At 40.0% G+C, this 25,022-nt stretch overlaps 1 protein-coding gene across 2 annotated transcripts; it reads left to right on the top strand.

The window, feature by feature from the left end:
- The first annotated feature begins 69 nt into the window (after nucleotides 1-69).
- SEC62 (SEC62 homolog, preprotein translocation factor) lies at nucleotides 70-24,737 on the top strand. 2 transcript variants are annotated; one of them, XM_082224475.1, is made up of 8 exons: nucleotides 70-259; nucleotides 9,380-9,488; nucleotides 10,639-10,744; nucleotides 11,640-11,856; nucleotides 18,619-18,711; nucleotides 20,535-20,595; nucleotides 20,916-21,035; nucleotides 22,764-24,737. In XM_082224475.1, the coding sequence occupies exons 1-8, from the start codon at nucleotides 224-226 to the stop codon at nucleotides 23,234-23,236; spliced, it is 1,215 nt and encodes a 404-aa protein (XP_082080601.1). In that variant the 5' UTR covers nucleotides 70-223; the 3' UTR covers nucleotides 23,237-24,737. The 2 variants fall into 2 exon arrangements, with proteins under 2 accessions (XP_082080601.1, XP_082080600.1); XM_082224474.1 differs by lacking the exon at nucleotides 70-259 and adding an exon at nucleotides 5,717-5,905.
- Nucleotides 24,738-25,022: the final 285 nt, after the last annotated feature.

Here is a 25,022-nt window from a genome sequence, read left to right as displayed (position 1 = left end):
TTATCCTCCCCTCCCCTCGAGTTACATAATAGCTCGCGCGGCCTCTCGCGAGGTTGCCGGCCGGCTGTCCCTCCCTCCCCTCCTCCCGTCCCTGTGTCTGCGCTTCCCTTTCTCACTCACTCAAACACAGACAAAATCTGCCCCCCCCTTCTCCTCTTCCTCCCAGCCCCCCTCCCCGCGCTCGCCTCAGCCCCACGTCACCGGGAGACCAGACGGGGACAACATGGCGGAGCGGAGGAGACACAGGAAGCGGATTCAGGTACCTCGCTCGCTCCTCTCCTCGCCAACCGCCGGCGGGAACCGCTTCCCTTTTTATCTCCGTCCCCCCCGCCTTCCACACGGACTCCCCCTCCCCTCAGTGCCTCTTGTGGTAGTTTCGCCTTCCTTCTTTTCGGCCTCTTTTATTCCCTCTCTTCTCTCGCCCCCCCCTCCATCTTCCTTTCGCCACAGGGCCAGCCACGTCACTGCTCTCCCCTTCTCTTCAGGGCATCTCTCTCTCTCTCCCTCCCTCCCTCTCCCCACCCTCCACTCGCGCCTCTTTCCTTAGTGGGAGACCGATGGGCGCTCCAGTCCCGCATTCCCACCCCACCCTCCAGTAGCTCCATACTGAGCAGATGTCTCTCCTCAGCCCAGGATGTCTATCTGCCCTTTTCACCCCACCAAACACCTCCCCCCCCCCAGAGCAGTCCCTATGATGGTGACACAGGACTGTCGGGCACCCCAGCGCCAAACGCCAGGACACAGCTGCTCCTTCTCCAGGCGCTGTGCCCCGAGGGACTTAGCGAGCCCCTCTCCCATCTGCGCCTCCCCGCCGTGCTCTTTTTGGGTGCGTCTTGACGGTGCCCCACCTACAGTCCCATCACGACTCATCCTTTCCCCATTTCTGTTCTGCGGTTCGGGTGGTTTTCCCTCCGCAGAGGGGCATCCCGTCGCATTTCTTGGCTATGTGGTTCGAAGCCTAGTGTTCCCCCAAATGGCAGCCCGGCACTCTTTCCCAGTCTCACCCTACAAACAGTGTAAACGTTTCTACCTTCACAACAGCTGTTTGCAATCATCTTTCCATTGTTAATTATCTACACACCCACACCATGTTGTGGCATGGAACTACCCCCCCCCAAAAAAAACCCACTTCATTGCCAAATGTACCTGTGAAACCCTGAGGGAATTCCCCAATAAACTGTCTTCTCTTTACACCAGCATAGTGGGCTATCTACTTCACATACATCTAAAATATAGACTTAGCATGCATGGTTGTCACACATACAACCTGTAACTGTGAGAATTTCCTATTTGGTGAGCACTATACTTAATGCTGTTTAATCACCTCTGCATCATGTGGAGTTTGCTTGTTGCATGCTAGTGGATGCCACCCTGTTGCACTGCAATATCAGTTTTTCACTTCTGCTCAATCCTGCTAATTCTAGCACGCTCGCTCATTTACACGACCTGTATTCATTATCATCTTCTGCGATGCCCTTAGGTTCACAGGCATCCTCACACACACCTAGAAGAGTGTTTCTTCTTGGATGTTCCAGATGTAGTGACAGCATATGAATGAGTCACTTTTTCTGCAGTCAACTGCAGTAATTATTTTTGGTAGTCTCATTATGAGAGGAAGGGAAGGGAAGTTTTTCTCACTTCAAAGCTATGCTATAAAGTCTTCTGCAATAGATGACATATGTTAGGTATGCCACATAGTTATGTGCTCTGTAGTGAACAAATACATCTTTAAAAGTATCTGTGTCAATGAAGCTGTGCTATGTTTGTTAAGGTTATTTAATTCAATATCTTCCAAAACTTGTTCAAATGTGGAAAGGCCAAATAGTGACAATATTGATAAAAGTTTAACTTATGTTGTGTTCAGGGTAAGAATATGCAAAGTCTGTAAAGAATATTAACACTAGGTGGACCATTGTTTTTACAGTTAACAACGCTTGGCAAAAACAAGATATGATATTATTAGCAGTTATAATTTTGTGCAGCCTAAGCATAATGTTTATTTGATTGTAATAATTATGCCAACAAATATTTGAGAAATGTATTCTAAAATATTCATGGCCAACTTGACAGCTACCATCCTGTCTCATTGTGGCTTTGGTAAAACTATTCACCAAACCATAAAGATTGTGAATGAGCTGCAGACACACACTATATACCTCTCTTCCTCCTGTTTTTTTTTTTTTTAATTCTGAAATTCCCTCCCCCTCATTGCCTCCAAAATGTGAGGCTTCTCTCAACACCTCCCCAATTAATATATAGTCTAAAGAAGGTTTAAACTGTAGGACAGTTTGAAGCCTGAGTTACTCACAATTAATACTAAAAATAATCTTGTATGTTATCTAGGTTATAGGAGCTCTTCAGTATTGGAAAATATTCTTTAAAATGTTGTTTGTTGTTTTTACATGCCAGTGGAGATAACATTTCACAAACTGTTCCTAGATAAAGCTGGAGTAATCTCTTGCAAATGTTTATGGACCTTTGCTTTTGAGTGTCACAGTATGAGTATATTGCATCTTTGATTGCCAGGACGTTGATCTCATGCAAAACATTTACTGACAGCTTTGGATACTTAGCATATGCTTTATTAGTAATATGCTAGTTTAGTGTGCAATACATTGTGCAGTCATCTCTTTCTAAATATATTTTGTTTGGGTGCTGGATGGTTTAAAATTTCTTTAATGAGGGAAAAACTAGTTCAAATAAGTTTATATCAAATAGTAACAGCAATTATTTCTCTTCAAGAGTAGCACTATTTCTTGAATTATGACCAGTCAGTGCCACAACTATTGGGGGGGCCTAGCTGGGTTTCTCCCCCCAAGGGGTGCCATTGAGGTTCCCAGCCTGTTTGTGCATGTGTGTACACAAATACACATGAGGGGTTCCAAACCAGGTCTTTGACCTGGGTGAAATAAAGCCTACCTAGTTTTGCCCCTGATTACGCCATTTCCTTTTGCCACTTTTCTAATATTTCTATACAGTATTTCAGTTTAAACACCCCGATTGTCATGTTGCTCTGTTCAAGGTTTGAGATATATATATATATTATTTTGTTTGGTGTCATAATGAATAGCAGGCTAATGAATGATACTATCATAAATTCTTAATAGCTACACCTGGAGCAATAGCACCAGATGGATAGTGACTGAGAGATGTACTGTATTGGAATCATAGAAGTAAAACAAATACAGATCTCTCTATTAGTATAATTATTTGTATAACTAAAACTGGTGTCGTAATACACTTCTGATAGTCTTGGTTAATGAAAACTGAAGTTATCCCCTGTATCACATTTGTGGCCACATTGCCATTAATTGACATACTACAGTAGAAAAATCCATCCCATCAAAAATTACAGTGGTACCTCAAGCTACATACGCTTCAGGTTAAAGACTCTGCTAACCCAGAAATAGTGCTTCAGGTTAAGAACTTTGCTTCAGGATGAGAACAGAAATCGGGCTCCGGTGGCGCGGCAACAGCAGGAGGCCCCATTAGCTAAAGTGGTGCTTCAGGTTAAGAACAGTTTCAAGTTAAGTACAGACCTCCGGAACGAATTCAGTACTTAACCTGAGGTACCACTGTAGTCATATATATTGAGCACCTTCACTTAAGATTTAAACTTCAGACATTTTCATTTCTGTCTTGAAAGAACAGGATATATGATTTACAAACATGATTGACTCAAATCTCAAGTCATTTAAGTTAATTTGGTTCTTGGAGGGCAGTTCATCTCACAAGCGGGGAAGTTGGTACAAAAAATGCTCTTTAAGAACAGACTGTGCGTGCCAGCTTCTTGCATGGGTAACTATGTTAAACTGACCTTTGCTTCAAGTTTCTTTGAAGAAACTGTAAAAACAGCTGTGGCAAACAAAGGCAACACTGGTATTGGGTAGCTATTTTCTGTTGATAAGAGACTGGAGAAGCCAAGGCAACATGATCTCTGCCTCAAATTCACAACACTTCCGCAGTTATCACGTGCTTATTAGTCTGAAAGAACCAAAATCTTGTCACCTGGAAAAGTAGGCAGTGGTTGCTTGGACAAGGAAGGGAGCTACATTCTCTTCTTCCTATCTCTGCATTCCTTTTTAGAGATGTGATCAGGTGCCATTGGTGCAGTTGACCATGTCCCCTGTAACCATCACCTACATTCAGCTGCTTACCATAAGCACTGCTGTTCGTGTGCAAGTCACTTTCCGATTCAAGCGAAATCTGTTATATGCAGTGCTGCTGAGAGGCAGGCACAGAGGTACTGATGTACTGGACCCTTAGTCAGCAGGCCCTCCAGTTGCTGAGTTTTCATTTTTTTAAAAAATGTCTCTAGACTTAAGTTGTGGAGCAAAATGTGCAGGCAGCCTTCTATGCAGTTTCTGTGAGATGAACTATGTTTTTAGTGAGGTGGTATGGTAGGCAACTTTGTGATTCAATATATATGGAAATATGTATATAGGACAGACATTGCGTTCTGTTGATTCTTTATAGGTTGTTGATTGGACTCTAGAAATCTAATAAATTGCTTACATATGGGCTTTAGTGAGTAATGCAAGAGATGAAATTTAATTACATATGGTTATATGTTCAGATGAGCAGTGGTGATCTACCCTGGGCCTGATCCAAACCAGTTCAAGCTTAAACTTGTTAACTAGAACCTATTTCATACCAAATCCAGGGAATCTCACCCATTTCTTTTTTGTTTGTTTGATTTTAGAATGTAGATTTTTAATATTGTGTATTGTGTGGAGTGCCTTTGGCCACAGAGACAATTTATAAAATATTTTGCATTCAGAACAGAAATACAGTTACAGTGGTACCTCGGGTTACATACGCTGCAGGTTACATACGCTTCAGGTTAGAGACTCTGCTAACCCAGAAATAGTACCTCGGGTTAAGAACTTTGCTTCAGGATGAGAACAGAATTCGCTGTGCGGCAGCAGCGGGAGGCCCTATTAGCTAAAGTGGTGCTTCAGGTTAAGAACAGTTTCAGGTTAAGAACGGACCTCCGGAACAAATTAAGTACGCAACCAGAGGTACCACTGTAGTCCTAAAGCAGAAAAGAAAAAGAAAAAAGGCTCCCTATTATTTATTTGTTTGTTTATTCATTGCATTTATATCCTACCTTTTTCTGTAAGGAGCTCAAGGTGCTGTACATGGTTCTCCGCCTTCTCATTTCTCCCACAACAACGCTGTGAGTTAGGCTAGGCTGAGAGATAGTGACTGGCCCAACACCCAGTGAACTTCATGCTCAAGTGAGCTTCAGCCCCACCCCACCCCCTTTGAACTCTGGTCTTGTAGGTCCTAGTTGGACACTCTAATTACTGCACTGCACTGGCTCTCTAAGTAGGTAGTTAGTAGTCTATCATGTTAATTACATGAACTTAGAATATGCTGAAAAAACTGCTAATTGTATTTTTCTAATGTGAGCCTCTGTGCATAACAAGTTGCCTACCTTTGACGTGCAAACAGTATTTTCCAAGCACGTGTAATTAAGTGTCTGAGACAGTACATGATAGAAACATCTATTGTTTTAGTTAGCCTATCATATTGCGCCATTGCTAAACAGCCCTCTTGCAAAAAGAGATTTTAACATACCAAGGTGAACGTGTAAGAATTTAAGATATGATGACATTGTTTCCTTATTTGCATAACATTACTTCCTTACCCGCAGTGGCTTGCATAGGGAAAAGAATAGGCTCCCAAGTAGCTTCTAGCAGCTGCTGCTGTTGTCTTTGCTACGACTTCAGAGCAAACGTGCCTTCTTTGCTCAGTGTAGTGATTAAGGTTTCATCTGGACATACTTTGTTCCACTGGTTCATTTCTGCACAAAGATTTCATGTGGGGATATGAAGATGAGAGTCCAGAGGACACGGCCCCATTCTACCCGCAGCTTCCTCCTGATCTATGTGGAATTGAGGTGCTGGTTTTAGTAATTTTATGGGGATTGGGGGGGATTGGCTTTCTGTAGCTGTTCATATATAATTCTATCCAATAGACATTCTTTTAAGAATATTTATTATTATTATTATTATTATTATTATTATTATTATTATTATTATGTTTGTATTATTTCATTTTATAATTATATAAAACAGAGAAGACAATTATAACAGATAAAAATTAAAATATGAAAAACAAAACTATAAAGTAGGCACGTAGAATAAGTTAAAATAACAAAACCCAAGTAAAGACCTTCAACTTCATCAGCTCATCAAGTACTGTATAGTACTAGATTTGCCAGGCTTGTGACAAGGGTTGTCTTGAAAATGAAGGTTCCGCTGTATATGTCGCAAAGGAATGCCAAATCTCAATTTCTGCATTATTTTTTTCCTATTATAACTATATTCCAGAATGATTGGTATGAAGTGTCCAGTTTAAGATTTTTTACTGTTTTCCATTGAGTTGCAGTTACTATTCATGCTGCCAAGATCATATACTGTATAAGACCAATTCTTTTGACAATATAGTTGCATTGGTATCTTCAAAAATATTCAGGAACATTAATTTTGGACAAGAAGCAATAGTGTTGGTTTTTTTATTAATAATTGTCATTTCTGTCAAAATTACATTCCAAAAATAGTACCAACTAACATTCCCACCATGAATGGTAATAAGTATCAAGTTTATTGCAACCCTTCCAACGATTAGGTGATCTAGAAGGAAATATTTTAGACATTTGCAAAGGAGTGCTATTACCATCTGTGTAATAATTTTAAGGCATTTCCCCCAAGAAAACTGGAAACAGATTTTGAGGTTAATGATACCCAAGTTTTATTCCAATCATTTGGAAGAATTTGTGTGCCATATCTTTTTAAGGGGTTCCATAGATCCATGAATTACATTAAGCAATTTAAAAACTAACCCTTCCCCCTCTTACAGATTAGTTTGATTAGCAAAAAATTCCAGGATTTATCTCTCTTAACACTGTATAGTTTTTGTAGGATTGTTTTTGGATGCTCCAACCTGTTTGCAAAAAGGGAAGAAACAGCTGTGTCATCAATAAACTTGCTTCACAGGCTCAACATGATTTTTCTGTCTTGTAGCAGGTAGAGAATGTTCTGTGGCTTCAGCGTGGTTGCTTCATTTTAATAGTTTGTTCAACCAAACAGAAACTGTCCAGTACTATAACTTTTTTATATTATTTAGCAAGTGTGTATGTGTTTTAACCAGCTTGCATGTTCTTTCCATTCCTTCTTACTACTTAGCTGCCTTGTTGTAGGTGAAACATTAAAAGATAGAAAACAGAGCTAAATACATTGTTTTAAAATCTTGTTAGTTTTAAGAATCCCTAATCACAACTTTTTGACAGACGTTTAGCTACAGCCCTTTCTGTTTTTATTTATTTATTAGCCATTTATAGGTTTGCATTACTTCCAAAAGATCACACACCAAAGCAGAGTATGAAACCACAGTGGTGCCTCGCAAGACGAAATTAATCCATTCTGCGAGTCTCTTCGTCTTGCGGTTTTTTCGTCTTGCGAAGCACGGCTATTAGCGGCTTTAAGAAAAAGGAAACAAACTTGCAAGAACTCGCAAGACGTTTCGTCTTGCGAAGCAAGCCCATAGGGAAATTCGTCTTGCGGAATGACTCAAAAAATGGAAAAATTCTTTCGTCTTGCGCGTTTTTCGTCTTGTGAGGTACCACTGCAATTTAAAGCTACAGTCATCAAATAAAATAATTTAAATAAAACACCCATCTGGAGTAATGAAGCAGTTAATAGAAACCATAATAATAATAATAATTTATTATTTATAGCCTGCCCATCTGGCTGAGTTTCCAGTGCAGCAAAATAAAGAATTTATAACCAGACTAAAAGCAACTGCAATTAAAACACCCAATTAGCTGACACCAGAAGCGTTTTGTAAGAGCTGGGGTTTTCATTTACTACTAAAAGACCAACATTATAGGGACCAAATAGCGGTTCATGTTGTGTTCCCCCACAGAGAATATCAAGCTCTGCACCTTCACAGTTTTGGTTCCCTAAATAGAGGGGACACTGAGCTTTCCCTGTGAACATGGAGAAACAGGGCAGGAAATGCTCCTAAAGAGATGCAGGACCTAACCTAGACAGATTAAGGCCTTAAAAACAATCACCAGCATGTCCAAAGCAAAAATGCAGCCAGTAAAGATGAGCAATGACAAGAGTGACATTCTTTTTGCAACGTGTCCCTGTCAGGTAAACTGCAAACCACCTGCAACTTCTGAACTGTTTTCCAAATTAGCCCTGCATAGAACACATTGTAATTGGCATTATATGACAGAAGTGGCCTCAATACGCTCACCTGTGTTAAGCTGGTAAAATGGCCTCCTGTTATTAGTGCTACTACCTGGGAAGCCCTCAATACCAAAGAGTCTATGATCATTTCCAGACTATGTACTTTGTCATTAAGGGGGAGTATAAAAGGTAACATGAAGGGTAAAGGTAAAGGACCCCTGGACAGTTAAGTCCAGTTAAAGGCAACTATGGGGTGGGCCCTCATCTCGGTTCAGGCTGAGAGAGCTGGCATTTGTCCACAGATAGCTTTCCGGGTCATGTGGCCAGCATAACTAAAACGCTTCTGGCGCAATGGAACACTGTGATGGAAGCCAGAGCGCATGGAAACACCATTTACGTTCCCACCACAGTAGTACCTATTTATCAACTTTCACTGGTGTGCTTTTGAACTGCTAGGTTGTCAGAAGCTGGAGCAGAGCAACGGGAGCTCACCCTGTCACGTGGATTCACACCGCTGACCTTCCGATCAGCAAGCCCAAGAGGCTCAGTGGTTTAAGACCACAGCGCAACCTGTGTCCCAAGGGGAACACATCTAGGGATGACAGAACCACATTTCTCTCCACTTCTCCAAAGCCACCAAATTAGAAAACTGTCCAACATTTTCCCAGTCTTTGAAGTTTCTAAATACAATCAACCAGCTTCATTTGGACACTCTGGTACATAAATCCTGTCAAAAAATAAAGCATGGTGGTGTTCAAATATTCTGCTAGCTCTGTTCCCACCTTGTGGTTGCTTCTGTTATGTGTTAGCATGCTGACCTGCTGATAGAGGCAAAGAATCTAGAATAGTGTCCCACTAACAATTGATGTGGTTACCCATTCTTAACTTTTATATTTGGTCTTGGGAGGTAAATTTCCTCATATTTCCTATATCATGCATCTGATGGACTATTGTCCATGAAATATTATGCTATGATAAATTTGTTAGTCTTTTAAGATTTCTCAAGAGTCTTCATTGATAATGAGGTATTTTCAAAATATTAGCGTTTAACTATCTGAGGCATCATGTTTCACATGCTATGAAAGTGAGTTGAGGAGCTTTGTAAAATTTCAGTACAAATGAAAATACTGTAGCTTTCTGCTTTAAATTTGCATTTGCTCTGCTTTCTCTTAAAGGAGGTGGGTGAGCCATTCAAGGAGGAAAAGGCTGTTGCTAAATACCTGCGTTTCAACTGTCCAACCAAGTCTACCAATATGATGGGTCACAGAGTGGATTACTTCATTGGTAAGGTTAAATATTATCCAAATCATGTGGCAACCTGATTGTCAATATTTGTAGCACTTGGAGGAAAATGTTTTTATTCTTGCTTTTACCTGGGAGATAAGTGGGGATGAGAATCTGATTAAAGCTAATCACAGCCTGATTTCCCCCCCCCCCCATTTTTTTGTTTTTTAATAAGAGCATTTTATGGTCTGCACTTCACCTCAGTGAATTCCAGGGTAGGAGTAGAATCTTTATCTTCTGCAAAGTGTAGAAGTTTCTGGTTCAGACTGTGTTTATTTTTATTCAGATTTGAAAGCCTGAGTGAGTGATGGCGATAACACAACAAACATAGTATTCCTATGGTTTTTGTCATAATAATCTAGTGGAAAATGGATTGATGATGGTTGGTGTCCTCTTATGACAACAGCAGTGATAACAGACAAGATAGTTTTGCCTTCTCCCATACTAACCATTGATGCCATCTCATTAACTGTGACAACTTGTATCTAATACTACAATTTATATCCTAGCTGTACTTCTATGGAACTGCTGCACTGTGTAGCACCCTGAATATCTAACTACCACAGGGCAGCAAGTCTGTAAAACAATTCATTTTTATCTTAGAAAAAGAGAAAAGATATGGAGGAGGCACTCTGCTTTCTGCCAAAATGTCCTCAGCCTACTTAATCCACTAAGCAGTTTATCTTCATAATCACTTGCAGCAGATGGAAGCTTTGGGCTGCACTTCTTGCTCCGTTACCTGGGAGTAAACTCCACTGAACTCAATGCAACTTACATTTGAGTAGACATAACAGTGTGTGGTTCAAATAAAAGGCCCTCAGCTTCCCATTCCTTCAAGAGTATAGAAATTTGGACAAACCTAAAAGGTTTCAAATACTTCCAGACATTGGATTTATGTGTACAAGGTTTATTCATGCTGAAGCCAGAAAAAAGGAAAAGTGAAAATGTCTTAATCAATCAAAACCATTTCCTAGGTTTTCTTTGGACTCAAAAATTGTTGGGTTCTACTGTGGGCGAGCTTTTTAGACAGGCACGTCATCAAATGAGGAACAAAATTATTACTGTTCCAAAATTTCCATTTTCTTTAGGACTGGTCACATTTTTCCAGTGTAGCATTCTTGTGAGAGGTATGGTGTGTTTTTCTTTTTAGCTTCCAAAGCTGTGGATTGCCTTCTGGATTCTAAGTGGGCAAAAGCCAAGAAAGGAGAAGAAGCCCTGTTTACCACTCGAGAGTCTGTAGTTGATTATTGCAACAGGTAGGCCTGGTTGTTTTAATGTTGTTGTAAACACTATGAATACTCCTAAATATAATGTTACAGAATGAATTAAAATGCAATTTCATTGTGTTATGTCCAGGTAATCAGAAATTATTTTTATATCGGGACTAGTCATGGAACCATAGATCCTCCATAGTTGTCTTTGGTCTTTGCAACTACTGCACGGCTTTCCTCATATCCCAACAGCCTATGTAGTTAGGATTATTCTAGTTGAATTACAACATTCAGTTGAAAATTACTTTGTTTCTGCAGTTGCAGAACTCCAAAAACTCAGCAACAAGACCTTATTATCTTGTCAGATTATAGTTTTATGCTTTGTAGGAATAGAAGAAACTGCCTATAATTGTAAAAGTTGGCTGGTTTTTATTATCAGTATTTTTTGAAGAGTTCCCTTGGGTTAGGGTATATTGTCAAAATGTGTTGGAAACAGTGGTCTAATTTTCACTGTCATCTATTACCTTTACCATTTGTCACAGTTTTTTAAATTAATAACATGTGCATATATCTAAGTGTGAAATGGCAACCGATAGGGAAGATTGATATTTTATGTGCTTATAAGAAAATAAGTTTATGTATGGCAAGTATTTTTATACTGCTCTTCAATCCTATTTCCTGAGCATCTTACAAAAATTTCAAGGAGTAATCAAGCTCTGGCACTATTTTAATGATGACTATTTTTTAAATACAATTTTTATTTAAGAGATTCCCCCCCCCCATCTTTCTTAATAACCTGCCAAATGTGATGTAGACTTGCTTTGGTCATAGTTGTAGAATGCTTATTTGATCAAAGTAGTAGTTTGAGTTTACTTTACCATATGACTCCACTTTAGCAGTGGACTCCCAGATTAAGCATGAACTGAATTTTTCTTCTAAGACTTTTAAAGAAGCAGTTTTTCCACCGAGCTCTAAAAGTGATGAAGATGAAGCCAGACAAGGATGCAAAGAAAGAAAAGGAAAAAGAGAAAGGAAAGGCTGAAAGTGGAAAAGAAGATGAGAAAAAGAGCAAAAAAGATGGCGGAAAAGAAGAAAAAGCTAAGAAGGAGAAAGAGAAGGAAAAGAAGAAGGATGGTGAGAAAGAAGAAGGCAAAAAGGTCAGTGTGAATCCCCAAGTCCAGCTGAGATGAAACCATAATATAAACAGTGGATTGAATAGCATTCCATTCAGAGTGAGAGAAAATTAAAAACTGCAAAGAACTAATATTAAAGATTAACTTCTAGTTTGGATTTCTTTACTTACCATAGCTTTTCTCATAATACTTTGGGGTCTTTGTAATATAGTTCCTCATGAGAAAAACTGTACATGTTCAGTGGAGGACATTAACAGTATGGACTTGTTTTTACAGGAAGAAGTGAAAAAAGCTAAAAGAAATTAAAGAATACATAGTGCAAGGTACACACTTAAGAGAGTTTTAGCATTTTTGCTGTCATATTAATAGACATGCTTAATAAAACATATAATAAGATGACTATTACAGAGATAGTTCTGTGAATTTTTTCGGGGTGCTCAAACGGTGTTCAGTATGTTTCAGTGGCCCTTTCTATTACTTATTTCTGAAATAGATTTGTGAGAAGTATTTTCTGCAGTGTACAGTAATCTTCATCCCAATTTGTGTATGAATAAATGTGTTTCTGTCGGGGCACTCTAATTTGGGAAGAGGCAGTAGACATGGTTAGACATAATTTCCTTCTCTTTTTCATCATTAGGTTCAATATTAAAATTTCAAGAATAAATACTAATATATGTGCTTAAGATTGTACCATATGCATACTGTAAACAGTTTCAAGTTCTAAAAAAGTTACTGTTTTGATAACTACCTCTTTTAGTATTGGTTCCAGATTTAAGTTCAAGGAAAACTGAAATCCTTGGGGTGAATTTAACCATAGATGAATATCAGTTTCATTAAAAATACAAGGTCTCTTATTTAGAAATACAGTGGTGCCACGCAAGACGAATGCCTCGCAAGATGGAAAACCCGCTAGACGAAAGGGTTTTCCGTTTTTGAGCTGCTTCGCAAGACGAAAACGTCTTGCAAGTGTTCCGATTTTTTCCCCGCTCCCCCCTTTTGCTAAGCCGCTAATAGCCTTTTAGCCGCTAAGCCTTTAATAGCCGCTAAACCGCTAATAGCGCTAATCCGCTAAGCCGCTAATAGGGTTGCTTCGCAAGACGAAAAACCGCTAAACGAAGAGACTCGTGGAATGGATTAATTTTGTCTTGCGAGGCACCACTGTACAATATACTCAGGTAGGATGCATAAAATAACTGAGTTTACAATTTGTTTGAAACACATATTCCTGTCCTGGAGTTTTCCTGTTCAGGTATCAGCCATGCCCTTTTCTATGACACTACATTTCATCTAGTCCTTCCTCTGTTCTCCCCCCACTCCCAGTTGCCCATTCCAACCACCCCACCACTCAACACAATGTGCTGTAGCAACTGAGAATGCTTAGTCCTTATTGGGCCTGAGAATTTCCCCCTACAGTTTTTTGTTTGTTTTGTATTTCTGCAAAAGATGCAACTGTCAGCTGAAAAAAAATTCAGCTCCTAAAATTGATAGCATGACTCTTAAGTCAGCTAAAGAGGTTTGTGGAAGGAAGGAAAGTTGCTCATCCCGCTATGTGCAGAAGACCCCCTCCAAGCTGTCTGGAGGATCATGCGAATTGTAATGTAGCTGTTTCATGCTGTGGCCTCCTTTGGAAATTCCTTTGTTCAAGTATGGCTACTTTAAGATCACTGGCAAAGTGCCCTAGTGGATTGAAGCATTCTCCTACTGGTCTATGAATATTGCCATTTCTTATGTCAGATATGTATTCATTGATTCTTTTGTGTAGGGATGGGCCTGTTTGTCCTATGTAGAATGCAGAAGGGCATTGCTGGCAGATGACATAATGCATTGGAAGATGAGCAGGTGAATGAACTATTGATGTTATTTTAGGTCCTGTAATACTGTTGCCAGAGAAGGTATGGGAAAAGAATTGGCATCTCGGTTTGTTGCAGGGCCTGGTTCCTGTTTTTGTGTTCTGTTATATGAGCTCTTGTTGGCGAGTAATTGTTATGGGTGTTGTGTGTAAGCAAGAACAGTCCTCCTACCCAAGACCTGTGAGAAGGAAGCAATATTGTCCAAGATGGGCTGTAGATTATTCATGCTTGAGTGGCTATATCTGGGAGCTGTAGGTGGCTATAAATGGTGGTCTGTTGCTTTCTCTTCCTCATCTGTCCTGTAGTTGATTATTTCTGGAAATTGGTCTGACCTTGCTGATTTGCTCTTTCACTCCATTGGATTTGTATTGTAATCTGAGAAATGCCTGGTATAAATTCTTAAATTGTGAGTCTGTGTGATGGGTCAGAGCAGATGTAATGCCTTAAGGCTTTGTTGTTTTTGCTGCAACCAACTATCATGGCTATCCTACTGGAAATGGTTTCCTTCCATGAACTTCGTTAATTTGTTCTAGGATCTAAGATGGATTATGGGCAATTCTGTTGGCTATTTGCAGTTTAGTAGCGCTGCAGAGAGACCATGCATTAAAAAGGGACTCAAAAATAACTTAAACAAGGTTTTAATAACAAAAACAAAAACTCCTTATACACTAAATACATCAACCGCAAACCAGACCCAACGACCAACCCATCCCCCAGGGTAAAGGGAGAGCTAGGTGCTGCTCCTTATATACTACACCCAATTGCTGACACAGCTTGATTAGCACAACTCAGCAGCACCTGCTATGTTTCACAGCAGTAAGACTGGGTCTCGTTATTTGCCCTGGCCCTGGCCCTTAAAGACATACACAACATGTGAAGCAATAATGAACCTTCACATTTTAAAGTGACCATTCAACAGATTCTCCCTTTCCCTCAGAACCCCCCCCCCGACATCACAAACTACATTGTTTAGAAGGGCCCACCAACTCTCTAGATAAGCTTTTTAGGGGGTGCAAGGTAGGGAAGGGAGAGGAGAGGAGACGGTCATTTTGTGAATGTCTTTCAGAGAACATATCTTAGGATTTATACCATTCAACTAAAATCTGGCAAGTAACAAGTTATGAATCTCACAACCTATATTTGAGCCAGAGAGGTATACCAAATGACAGATAGGTTTAGAGAACTGGACTCCATTTGTCTTGTATTAGAACAACAAGCAGCCTCCAAATTTTCATGAGTAAGAAACCTTTTGCACTGCCTAGCTTTTTTATACCCTTTCTCCTCACTGCTGTTTTCTGTGTTCTGGAAAAGCTACTCCTGTGGACAGGGAACCCTCAGAATTAGGATGTTATGTGGAAGGTTACAGATGGGGAAATCATCAGACATTGGACAAAAGTAGTTCCACTTCTGTGAGCTCCCTCTGTCTTTTGGCTATGTCTTCCCTCCCAGCACAACAATCCAGGGTGAACCCTATTTTGAGTGTTCTCTGATTTTACAGAGAATCGTTTTTGGGGCACATTAAGGAGGCAGGTACGGGAAATCAAGCAACCTTCTGCTTGAGTAACGTTTGGCCCAATAAGAACCACAATTAAGTAAAGGTAAAGGGACCCCTGACCATTAGGTCCATTCGTGACCAACTCTGGGGTTGCGGCGCTCATCTCGCTTTATTGGCCGAGGGAGCTGGTGTACAGCTTCCAGGTCATGTGGCCAGCATGACTAAGCTACTTCTTGCGAACCAGAGCAGTGCACGTAAACGCCGTTTACCTTCCCGCCAGAGAAGGTACTTTGACGTGCTTTCGAACTGCTAGGTGGGCAGGAGCTGAGACCGAGCAACGGGAGCTCACCCCGTCACAGGGATTTGAACCGCCGACCTTCTGATTGGCAAATCCTAGGCTCTGTGGTTTAATCCACAGCGCCACCCGCGTCCCTAAGAACCACAATTACTGTACAATAATTACCCATTCACCTAATTTTCATCATCTTATTTATTCCCCCCACCCCTTTTAGGGCAGATGGTTATACAGCCCCTTACAATAAAAATGTGTAAAAAACCAACCAACAAATAGTATAATAAACTAGCAACAGATAAAATCATATCTGGGGTAGGAGTGTCACGGGAAAATCAATAGAAAACTTGACAGGATAAGGACACTTTTAGGGGCCATTTAATACAAAAGGGGCCCAAAGCAGACTTTTCAGGGCAGGATATTTCACAGATGTAGGATCATTCCTGAAAGGGTCCTGTTCCTGACTAATCTGATTGTCTTCAATGGCAAGAACAGGTCCTCTAAGGTTGATTTTAGGGCCTGAGCAGCTTTCTGTGAGTTTGGGTATTTGTCAAATAATCTGGTACCAACCCTTTTGATGCTTTGAATGTTAATGGCAGCACATTAAATTGACCCAGGAAACGAATGGCTGACCAATGCAACTGATGCAAAGTTTGTGTGGTGTGGCCGTACTGCCTATTCCACCCCACACCTTGGCAAGTATTCTGATGGTTGAATTTTTCACTAGCTGAAGTTTCTGGACTGTCTTCAGAGGCAGCCCTATGTAGTTACAGTAGTGTAGTCTGTATGTTGTGTGTGTAGCTGACGCTTTCTCTAGACAGCATTGCAGCTGGTAAAAAGCATTATTATTATTACTGTATATTAAATTTGTATACCACCCTTCATCAGTTGATCTCAAGGTAGTTCTCAACATAAAAATACAAGATAAACATAGCAAATGCATAATAAAAACAAGAACAAAAAAACCAGAAACCAACCCAGAAACCAATAACCCCCCCCCTCCTCCCATCCCCTCCATGTCTACCATCTATACTTTCATAGGTAATACTGGATTCATAAGTACTTTCAAACTGCATTCCTGATTCTTTAGAGACAGGGTAAACCTGTCTAAAATTGTTTGCAAACCTCTATGCAGAGCCCAAACTGTATATCCATTTTATCATGATTAAGTTTCCATTTGTTTGACCTCATTTGTTCCATAGCTGCCCCAAGATACCTGATAAGGTCTCTACTGCCTTTCTGAGAAGCAGAAACGAGAAGCAGAACTGTGTGTTCTCTGCATCTTGGTGACACACCAGCCCAAAACTCTTGCAGAGCTCATCCAGTGATTAGTCTTCCAACACCATGTTCTAGACTCACTCTTCCGGAAAGAACCAGAGCCACTGTAACATTGTGTCTCCAAGCCCCATTCAGACGAGGCAGTTCAGAGGGATGCCATGGTCTGCAGTAATGAAGACATTGGAGAATCAAGAATCAACAGGGTTGTGCTCCTGATGAAGGTCATTAGCTAGAATGATCAAGATAGTTTCAGGGCTATAGCTAGGCTGGAAACCAAATTGTAATACTGTACAAGCAAGGCTCAACTTATGTGGGGGTTATGTTCTGGGGACAGCATATAAAGCCAAATTTGTGTGTAGTCAAAATGCATTGGGTGGAATGGCAGGTGGTATTGCCTAAAATAATTTTTCCCCAGGCAACCCACCCACTTTCAGCCCCTTTTTATTTATATTTTTAAAAATTTGCCAAGCGTGTAAAGTTGAATGCGCACAAGTTAAATGAGTGCAAGTTGTGAGTTAACTGTCGTTATTTTGAGCATTCTTCATTTTTTGTCTGCGATTACCAACTGTAAATTATAATTAACAGCATTCAGCTATAGCTAAGCATATAAAAAGTCCCTTGATTTTAATAAAATACTTTAACAGGTGCTTAAATCTTTCCTTTTGAAATTGGTGAAAATAAAAAGGGCTTAATTTTGGCTGCATTGTGCACTTATTTTTGTAACACACATACTTGAGAGATTCCATAGCACAGGTAAGAATTCATGGCACCCCAGCAGTCTTTTCAGTCCATAGTGATGGAACATTACTGGGGAATCACAAAGGGGTGTGCCAGGGCAAGGACTGTGAGAAGGGGGAGAGTAAAGCTAGGCAGACATGCAGGCAAGAAAGTTTTAAGAATTTATTTGAAAAGATGCACATTAAATAACCTATATAACAGAGGCATGTTTGAGTTAAGATTTTTTGGGGGAATTGGTCTAATAAAGAGGAGGTTAAAGTATAAATTGCCTGTTCTAGAACTTTGTGTTCTAAGGAAGAAAAGAGAATCAGTCAGAACAATTGGTGTCTGTATCTTTCTTTCTGAGTTCTCAGTAATACTAAATAGTAAATTTTAACAAAATGTTTAGCTTTTTGTCAGTGTTGTATCCTTGATTTACATGTAACTGAAATCAGTGGGAGAATTTTAGTGGACCTAAGGCGGGTATGGGGTACCTGTTCAGTTCAGTGGATAAGATCTCTGTATCTCCAGTCCTGGCAGGGCCTACCCACCTGTCAAATTTATCTCTAGGAGAGTAAGTGTCAACGTGTTTTAATTCTTTATGGGGCAATTTTTCTTTCTTTTAGGGGAGGTTTCATAGCCCCTTTGTCCAGGTACTCGGCGCCCAGTGCTTGGGAAGTGTAGCATAAGGGGCATTCCAAACTCTGCTTGCAAAGTGTCTGACAACCTCCTGGTTGTCAGGTGCTTAGGAGCTACTGCATAAAGGGTTTTGTAGGCGCCTTGGATTGGTGGTGCCTGCAAAGCCTCATTTGGCCAAACCCCACCTTTACCTGCCTCTCCATCTGATGTCATATATGACATCAGGTTGAACGGCAGGTTGGCATAGCTTGTTCAACATGGCCCCGTGGGGCAAATGGTGCTGCCAGACAGGCCCACAGACTGGAGGTTCCCCAAAAGGAAATGCCTAGTTAAACCTTTATATCTCAGTCCAAAGACCATGGTCTGAAGTGGAACCATGTCTTTATCCTCAGTGCTGCTTTCGAATCAATATGTGGGAACAAAGGCAGAAGGGAAGGCTCTCTTGTATCCCACCTACATGAGGTGTTCTCATGAGCACAATTTCACTGGCAATTGTTTCCAATATATGTCATTAGGATGAGACTCCTGGCACACCTAAGAAGAAGGAGACAAAGAGAAAATTCAAACTTGAGCCTCATGAAGATCAGGTTTTTCTGGATGGAAATGAGGTACAGTATCTGAATAATCTCTGTTGCTGAAATGTTTTCCTGTCTATAATGTTTACCAGTAATAAAAATGTGGAGAAATCCACTAGTCTGACTAGATTTTTCTTGATGTAGTTGGTCAGAATTGGAGACATCTGGCTCTGGTTTTATGAATGTTTGGTAATGTTTTAAAATACCTGTTTTAGCTGTTTTTATCAGTAATTTTTAAAAAATATATTTTTGTAAACTGCTTAGGGATTTTCTTACAATCACGTGGCTTATACATTCTTTTAAATAAATAAAAATAGGGGAATTCTTGGTTTTGTTTTTTTTATTTTTAAAATATATATTTTTCTGTTCTGTTGTTTTACTGCAGTCTTCTCTAACCTGGTGCCCCCAACTGTTTCAGACTACAATATGTCACCTTTTGGTGCAATAATGCATAAATAAATAAAATCCCTGACCATTGGCTATGCTGGCTGAGGCGGATGGTAATTGTAGTCCAAAACATCTAGAGGGTACTAAGTTGGGAGACACTGTTGTGATATAGTTTACTTGAGTGTAATTTCCTCTGAGACCATTAGGTGAAGAACAGGATATAAATCTTTTAAATAAAATTGGAGTCATAATCTACGGGCTTTTTTCTGTTAAGGTTTCATATTTAGTTTACTTATCACATAATCACAACATGCATAAATTTCATACCAAGGCTAGATAGATTTTGGTCTGATTTAACAGGACAATTCTTATGTCCTGGTACTGTTGGTTATTGCTCCCAAAAATGTGTACGCTTATTCAAAAGCACAGGTTTACTTCTGCCTTAAAGTCCTGAAAAGTGCTGCCATAGACGGACCATTAGTCTTGCTTGAAATAAGGAACAGCACTTTCCAATTGTTCTTCATAGCCATGACAAGAATTACCTGTTGTGGCTGGATTCAATAGATTGCATCTCTAGGCCTGCCCTTCAAATTGCGGGTGCATTGTGGGTTTATGGGATCTCAGATGTTGTTATAAGGCTAATTGAGCATTTGGTGGTGGAACCACACCACTGTTTTTCTGCTGCAAAGGGAAAGGCAGTTTGCAGGGGAGATGTAGCTCTTCTCATGACACCTCTCTACCCTACACGCTACCCCCCCCTCCATTTTGATCCTAGATGTATGTTTGCTGCTCTTGTTGCAGAAAGCAATGGTAGATGGGTGTTGTGCAGAAACAGTGATGGGCAGGGAGGAGAAGCATCCTCACCCAGCCCTGCTTTTCCCCTATACGTCCATCCCCAGCCTACTTTGCAGAGAAGTGCTTATCAGGTTCCCAGATCTATGATAATAACCATAAATACTTAGACCTAGATCTCCTTGAGGAACTAGACCTGTGTCTGAGTTTCATTCCCTCACACTGCAGTACTCTAGTACAGGAGAAAGGAGGGAGGGAGAGCACTAGCTGTCATGGAGAAAGGTTGCAGTTTTCTTCCTGATGCACAGTTTTCTACATGCCAGCAACTTTTTCTATGGAGGAACATTAAAGGATATAAACTTCCATCTCCAGTCTGAAGTGACACAGCCCCAGACATAGAATCATAGAATTGTAGAGTTGGAAGGGACCTGAGGCTCATCTGTTCCAACCCCCTGCAATGCTTAGATAAAATACATAGATTTATTGTTGCACAGAGAACAAGACTTTAGCTCAGCCCATTAATAAGCTGCCTCAGGTCACGGAGAAAATGTTTAGACTTCTTTACATGCTACAGTGATGAACTATTGCAAGCAGAATATATTATTTCCAATCAGCTTCCTCATAAACCTTTGCTTTCTGAACCTGGTTTAATCTTTACATAATCATTTTCCTTCCAGGTATATGTGTGGATTTATGACCCAGTTCATTTTAAAACATTTGCCATGGGACTCATACTTGGTAAGTAAGTGAGCACTGTTGGGTGAAACTGGCAACCCACCCAACTAACGGTCTGCCTCTTAGCACATCTGTGGCTTTCACGGGGGCAAATTCCCCCCCGCCTTCCCATTGAAATAAATGGGGCTTGTTAAGTTCCAATAGATGTTAATTGGTTTTGGGCAGGACAAACACTGCAGTGCATTACAGACAAAGCATCCACTTTTACAAGGCAATTGTGAGGGCTCAAAACATTCCCCCCAAATTAAAGTGGTGCTGTTGTATTTATTTCAGTCCTAAAGCTCCCAGTATTTCTTATGCTTGTGCTGTCTTTCTTTTAACAGTGACTGCTGTTATAGCTGCAACTCTCTTCCCACTCTGGCCTGCAGAGATGCGAGTAGGCGTTTATTATTTGAGCGTAGGTGCAGGGTGTTTTGTGGCTAGTATTCTCCTCCTGGCTGTTGGTAAGTGTGTGTTTCTCTTCTCTTCCTCTCCATCTCTCACAGTTCAGATTTAAGCATCTCATAGACTTGCCTTGCACCATGTGAATGTTTCCCAGGTGGCCACCATATGTCACCATTGTGCCATTTGTAATAAAGCTGACTGCAAGTGTGCATTCATTCTGGTTGCTTTCACGCAGTGGGAGCAGTTCTGATGTTTGTGTTGCCATTTCTGTCTCATGGGAGAAGCTAAGTGCACCAGTCCCTGTACAGTAGTCTTGCTTACATTTCCTCTGACTGCTCTTGCAGCAATGACTTGTTTTAGGACTGTGCTTACCATTTCCCTCTAGCTTTACTGCTTCAATGAGACTTTTTGTCTCCTTACTGACAATTAGAAGTGCTAAACCTACAGGAGGGGTATTCTGTGATGCTTTGCTGTGAGACTTGATTTACAGCATAAAAACGGTATTCTGTGCTTTACTGCACATATGATCACTTCATGGAACCATGTTTTATATGGGGCGGCACCTGGTTGTACAGCTTTATGCTTAACTATCTGCCTCTGGCTACAAGCAGTTCATTTACTTACGTGAAAGCATTCACTGCTGAAACTATTTTTGGTAGTAAAAGGAAGCTAGAAGGAAACATATATATGTATAACGAGGCAGGGGAAAAGGTTAAGAGACAGAATGAGATCCCTTTAACATTCTTGAGATTGTAGTGTGCAAATTAATTAAATTACTGAGCATAGACAGGACAGTAAATACAATTAACTGAAATGGTTCTTTAGAATCAGGTTTTATTCCAGATATTCCTGCATCTGCTCCAGATACCTACAGTCTCTCAGATAGAGGTCTCTCAGATTCTAAAACTTTAAAAATGTCTTGGTTCCTGCTTACCTTAATATATTATTATTACTATTATATTTCCAGTTGTGTTGATTGTGATTGTTCAGAATTCCCTCTTGGTTCTGCTGCATATGTCTATTCCTCAAGGGCATGTAGAGTGGTTGTGGGCTTACACATTTCATTCTTCTAGAGACTTGCCAATCAGTCTCCTTTTGAATGTGCTTAAGCCACATCATTGGAGCTAGATTGCAGTATCCGCAGCCAAGCAAAAATAGGGCTTAAAATTGTTTGGTAATGATGCAATTTGATTTTAAATGTTTTGTTATATGGTATATGTGTAATGCATGTTTTGTTATCTGCCCTGTGAGGTTTAGTGTGGTCTAGAAATGTAAGTAAACAAAAACCAATGAGCATCTTAACCATTTAGGTATTGCTTGTTGGTGGAATTGAAAGGGAATGCTTACTCAATATTATTATATTTTAATGTTTTCAACGTTTACCTTGTAGTTTGAACTGTTAGCCAGCAACCAAAGTTGGTCATTAACTGGCAGTAGAGAATGTACACCATACAGATTTTCAACAAGTGGTGAAGCAGTTTAAGAATGTTAGGGCCTTAATTGGAACTCAGCAGTTGAGTTTGCATTTTAACCCTTGATCTTAATGTAATTAATAGATATGGAAAGCAATTTCTGGAAAAGAATTGGAGGTGGGGAAACCCGGAGCCCTTTAAATTCCTGAGCTGCCTCTTAAGTGTGGGCCCCAAGGTTGCAGTGGCTTACCTAATTTCTCTCACTCAGAATTTTCTGCTTTGCCAGTTCAGGCATTTTGTCATTTGCAAACATAAATGTAGCTCTGTGTTCTGTAAATATTCTGTTTAAGACATTTGGACGTTTTCTTCTTGTAGCCCGCTGCATCCTCTTCCTTATCATCTGGCTGATAACTGGCGGAAGACATCACTTCTGGTTCTTGCCAAACCTGACTGCTGACGTTGGCTTCATTGACTCCTTCAGGCCCCTGTATACACATGAGTACAAAGGACCAAAAGCTGATTCAAAGAAAGATGAGAAGTCCGAATCCAAAAAGCAACCAAAATTCGACAGTGAGGAGAAATCTGATAGTGAGAAAAAAGAAGATGAGGACGGCAAAGCTGATCCACTGGGAGGTTTGGGATCAGAAGCTTCTGGCGGAGAGCGGAATTCGGACACAGACAGTGATAGGCGGGAGGATGACCGGTCCCAGCACAGTAGTGGCAATGGAAATGATTTTGAAATGATCACAAAAGAGGAACTTGACCAGCAAACGGATGAAGAGGATTGTGAAGAGGAGGAAGAGGAAGAGGAGGAGCAAGATACTAGGCCTTTACATGAACAATCTTAATTCAGCTGTAGTTTGGGACTAAATTTTGTGCAGACAGTTGGATTTTCTATGTTGGCTGCTACACCATCTTGACAGCATTCATTTCTTCCTTATTTGCTGAAATATACAGATGCAGCTTAGCCAAACAGCTTTATAACATAGTTCTTAATTTGTTTTACAAACAGAAGAAAACCACTTAACTTGATAGTTGTTGTAAGTAATCTAATATACACTTACAAAAGCCATCTGTTTCACAACTTGTCAGTCAGATATTTTGGTCTGCTTAAGTCATCAAATATACGGAGGAATGTAGTTCTTTTAACAATATTTTGGGAAATTGCATGTTTTCAGTAACTACACTTTTCCAGAATAGTAATTTAAAATGGCACTTGTTGCATTTATTCCTAATAGCTTAATTTGATTGATACTTACAACAACTGAACTTTTCGGTTCATTCTATTTATATTGTTATTAATCTTCATAAAACTGTAAGACTTTTCTTAGAACTTTTTGTTTAAGAATTTTTTTTCCCTTAAGACATATAAGTTAATGCTGACTTGGCTGTAGGGTTTTAAACTTTTTAACTGTGTGTGACCAACTTAGGAAATCCAGACTGTTCTGTCCATCTGGTTCAGAGCAAAGAAGTCATCGTCAACAGGTGGGGGGGGGGGAGAGCATAATTTGGAGGTTATAGCTCTTGTCTTGACTTGCCCCATCATACTACAAGAAGTGTATTCTGTACATAACATACAAATAAAGCAACCCCCTTATTTTACCTGTTACTTATTATTTGGAGGATTTATCCAGTTTTCAGTTTGTATAATTAAAAGCCATTTCAGAATGTGTGTGTGTAAGGGAAATGCAAGTCACAAGGACCTAACAGAATCAGTGAGATTGGCAGCTGTGTTCACTACTGCTTTAGTTTTGTGCCAACATTCCACGTATTCAAGTCCAAGTAAACTGATTCTAATTCAACAAAAGCAGACAGCGTAGCTCTGTGTATGCCTTAATGTTAGTCTTTTATTTCTTTCTGTCTTCAGAAAGTGGAGTACTGTATTTGATGAGTAGACACTGCCATGAGAGAGGATAGACTTGGCTTGAACATTAAAAGAAGCTCATAAAAAAAGATTACCAAGACCAAATAATTTCTTGAAATCTTGAAGGAGTTCTGATTGTTCACTTTCTCTCTTATGCATCCCTCATTTGACTGACTTGGAAGACCATTGTGTGTTTAGTTCTATAAACATTTTTAAAGTTAAGACTTTACATCATTCCTCTGAATCATTGAATTTCAGCCTAAAACTGAAATTATGAATACAGATTCAGTTCTTTCTTAGCAAAGTGACTGTGAAGAGATAATGCTAGTTACTTGCTTGCATTTTCGATAGCTGACGTAACAGATCTCTCCTTTTTTCCTTGAACTGCTTTTTCCATCACCAGTGTTTTGACTGAAGATGTTAATTTTTTCTGATTGTGCAAATATATGCATTTTATGTGTGCATTGATAAAAACCATTCACAAATGTGGTCTGACTTGCTTATTACCTGTTCCTCTCATTTAACAGCTGGGAAAGGAAAATGGTATGTTGTTTCCATTTTTCTGTTCATCTTGATAGCAGTTTTGAGTTAGCAGCATTCAATTATTTCTCTTTTCAAGAGCCCTGTCGCCACCATCTATTGCTTTAAATGTGTGTGTTTTATTTCTCACTGCACTTGCTCAGAATCTTCTTATTCAGCTGTGCAGTAATTCTCAGTAATTCATGGTGTTCATTCAAAAGGTGTTAGAGTCTTACAACACAGTTTAAATA

The sequence above is a fragment of the Podarcis vaucheri genome (genome assembly GCF_965113315.1).
Source record: "Podarcis vaucheri genome assembly, chromosome: 5".
In the NCBI taxonomy this organism is placed as follows: Eukaryota; Metazoa; Chordata; class Lepidosauria; order Squamata; family Lacertidae; genus Podarcis; species Podarcis vaucheri.
This window is presented reverse-complemented; position numbering and strand designations above follow the sequence as displayed.

Bases quoted from the DNA above. Each gene is read 5' to 3' on its own strand.
- SEC62 (XM_082224474.1), top strand. From the start codon at position 5,825: ATGTGGGGATATGAAGATGAGAGTCCAGAGGACACGGCCCCATTCTAC. The intron at 5,906-9,379 runs GTGCTGGTTTTA...TTTCTCTTAAAG, and splicing joins CTGATCTATGTGGAATTGAG to GAGGTGGGTGAGCCATTCAA. The intron at 10,745-11,639 runs GTAGGCCTGGTT...TTTTCTTCTAAG, and splicing joins GTAGTTGATTATTGCAACAG to ACTTTTAAAGAAGCAGTTTT.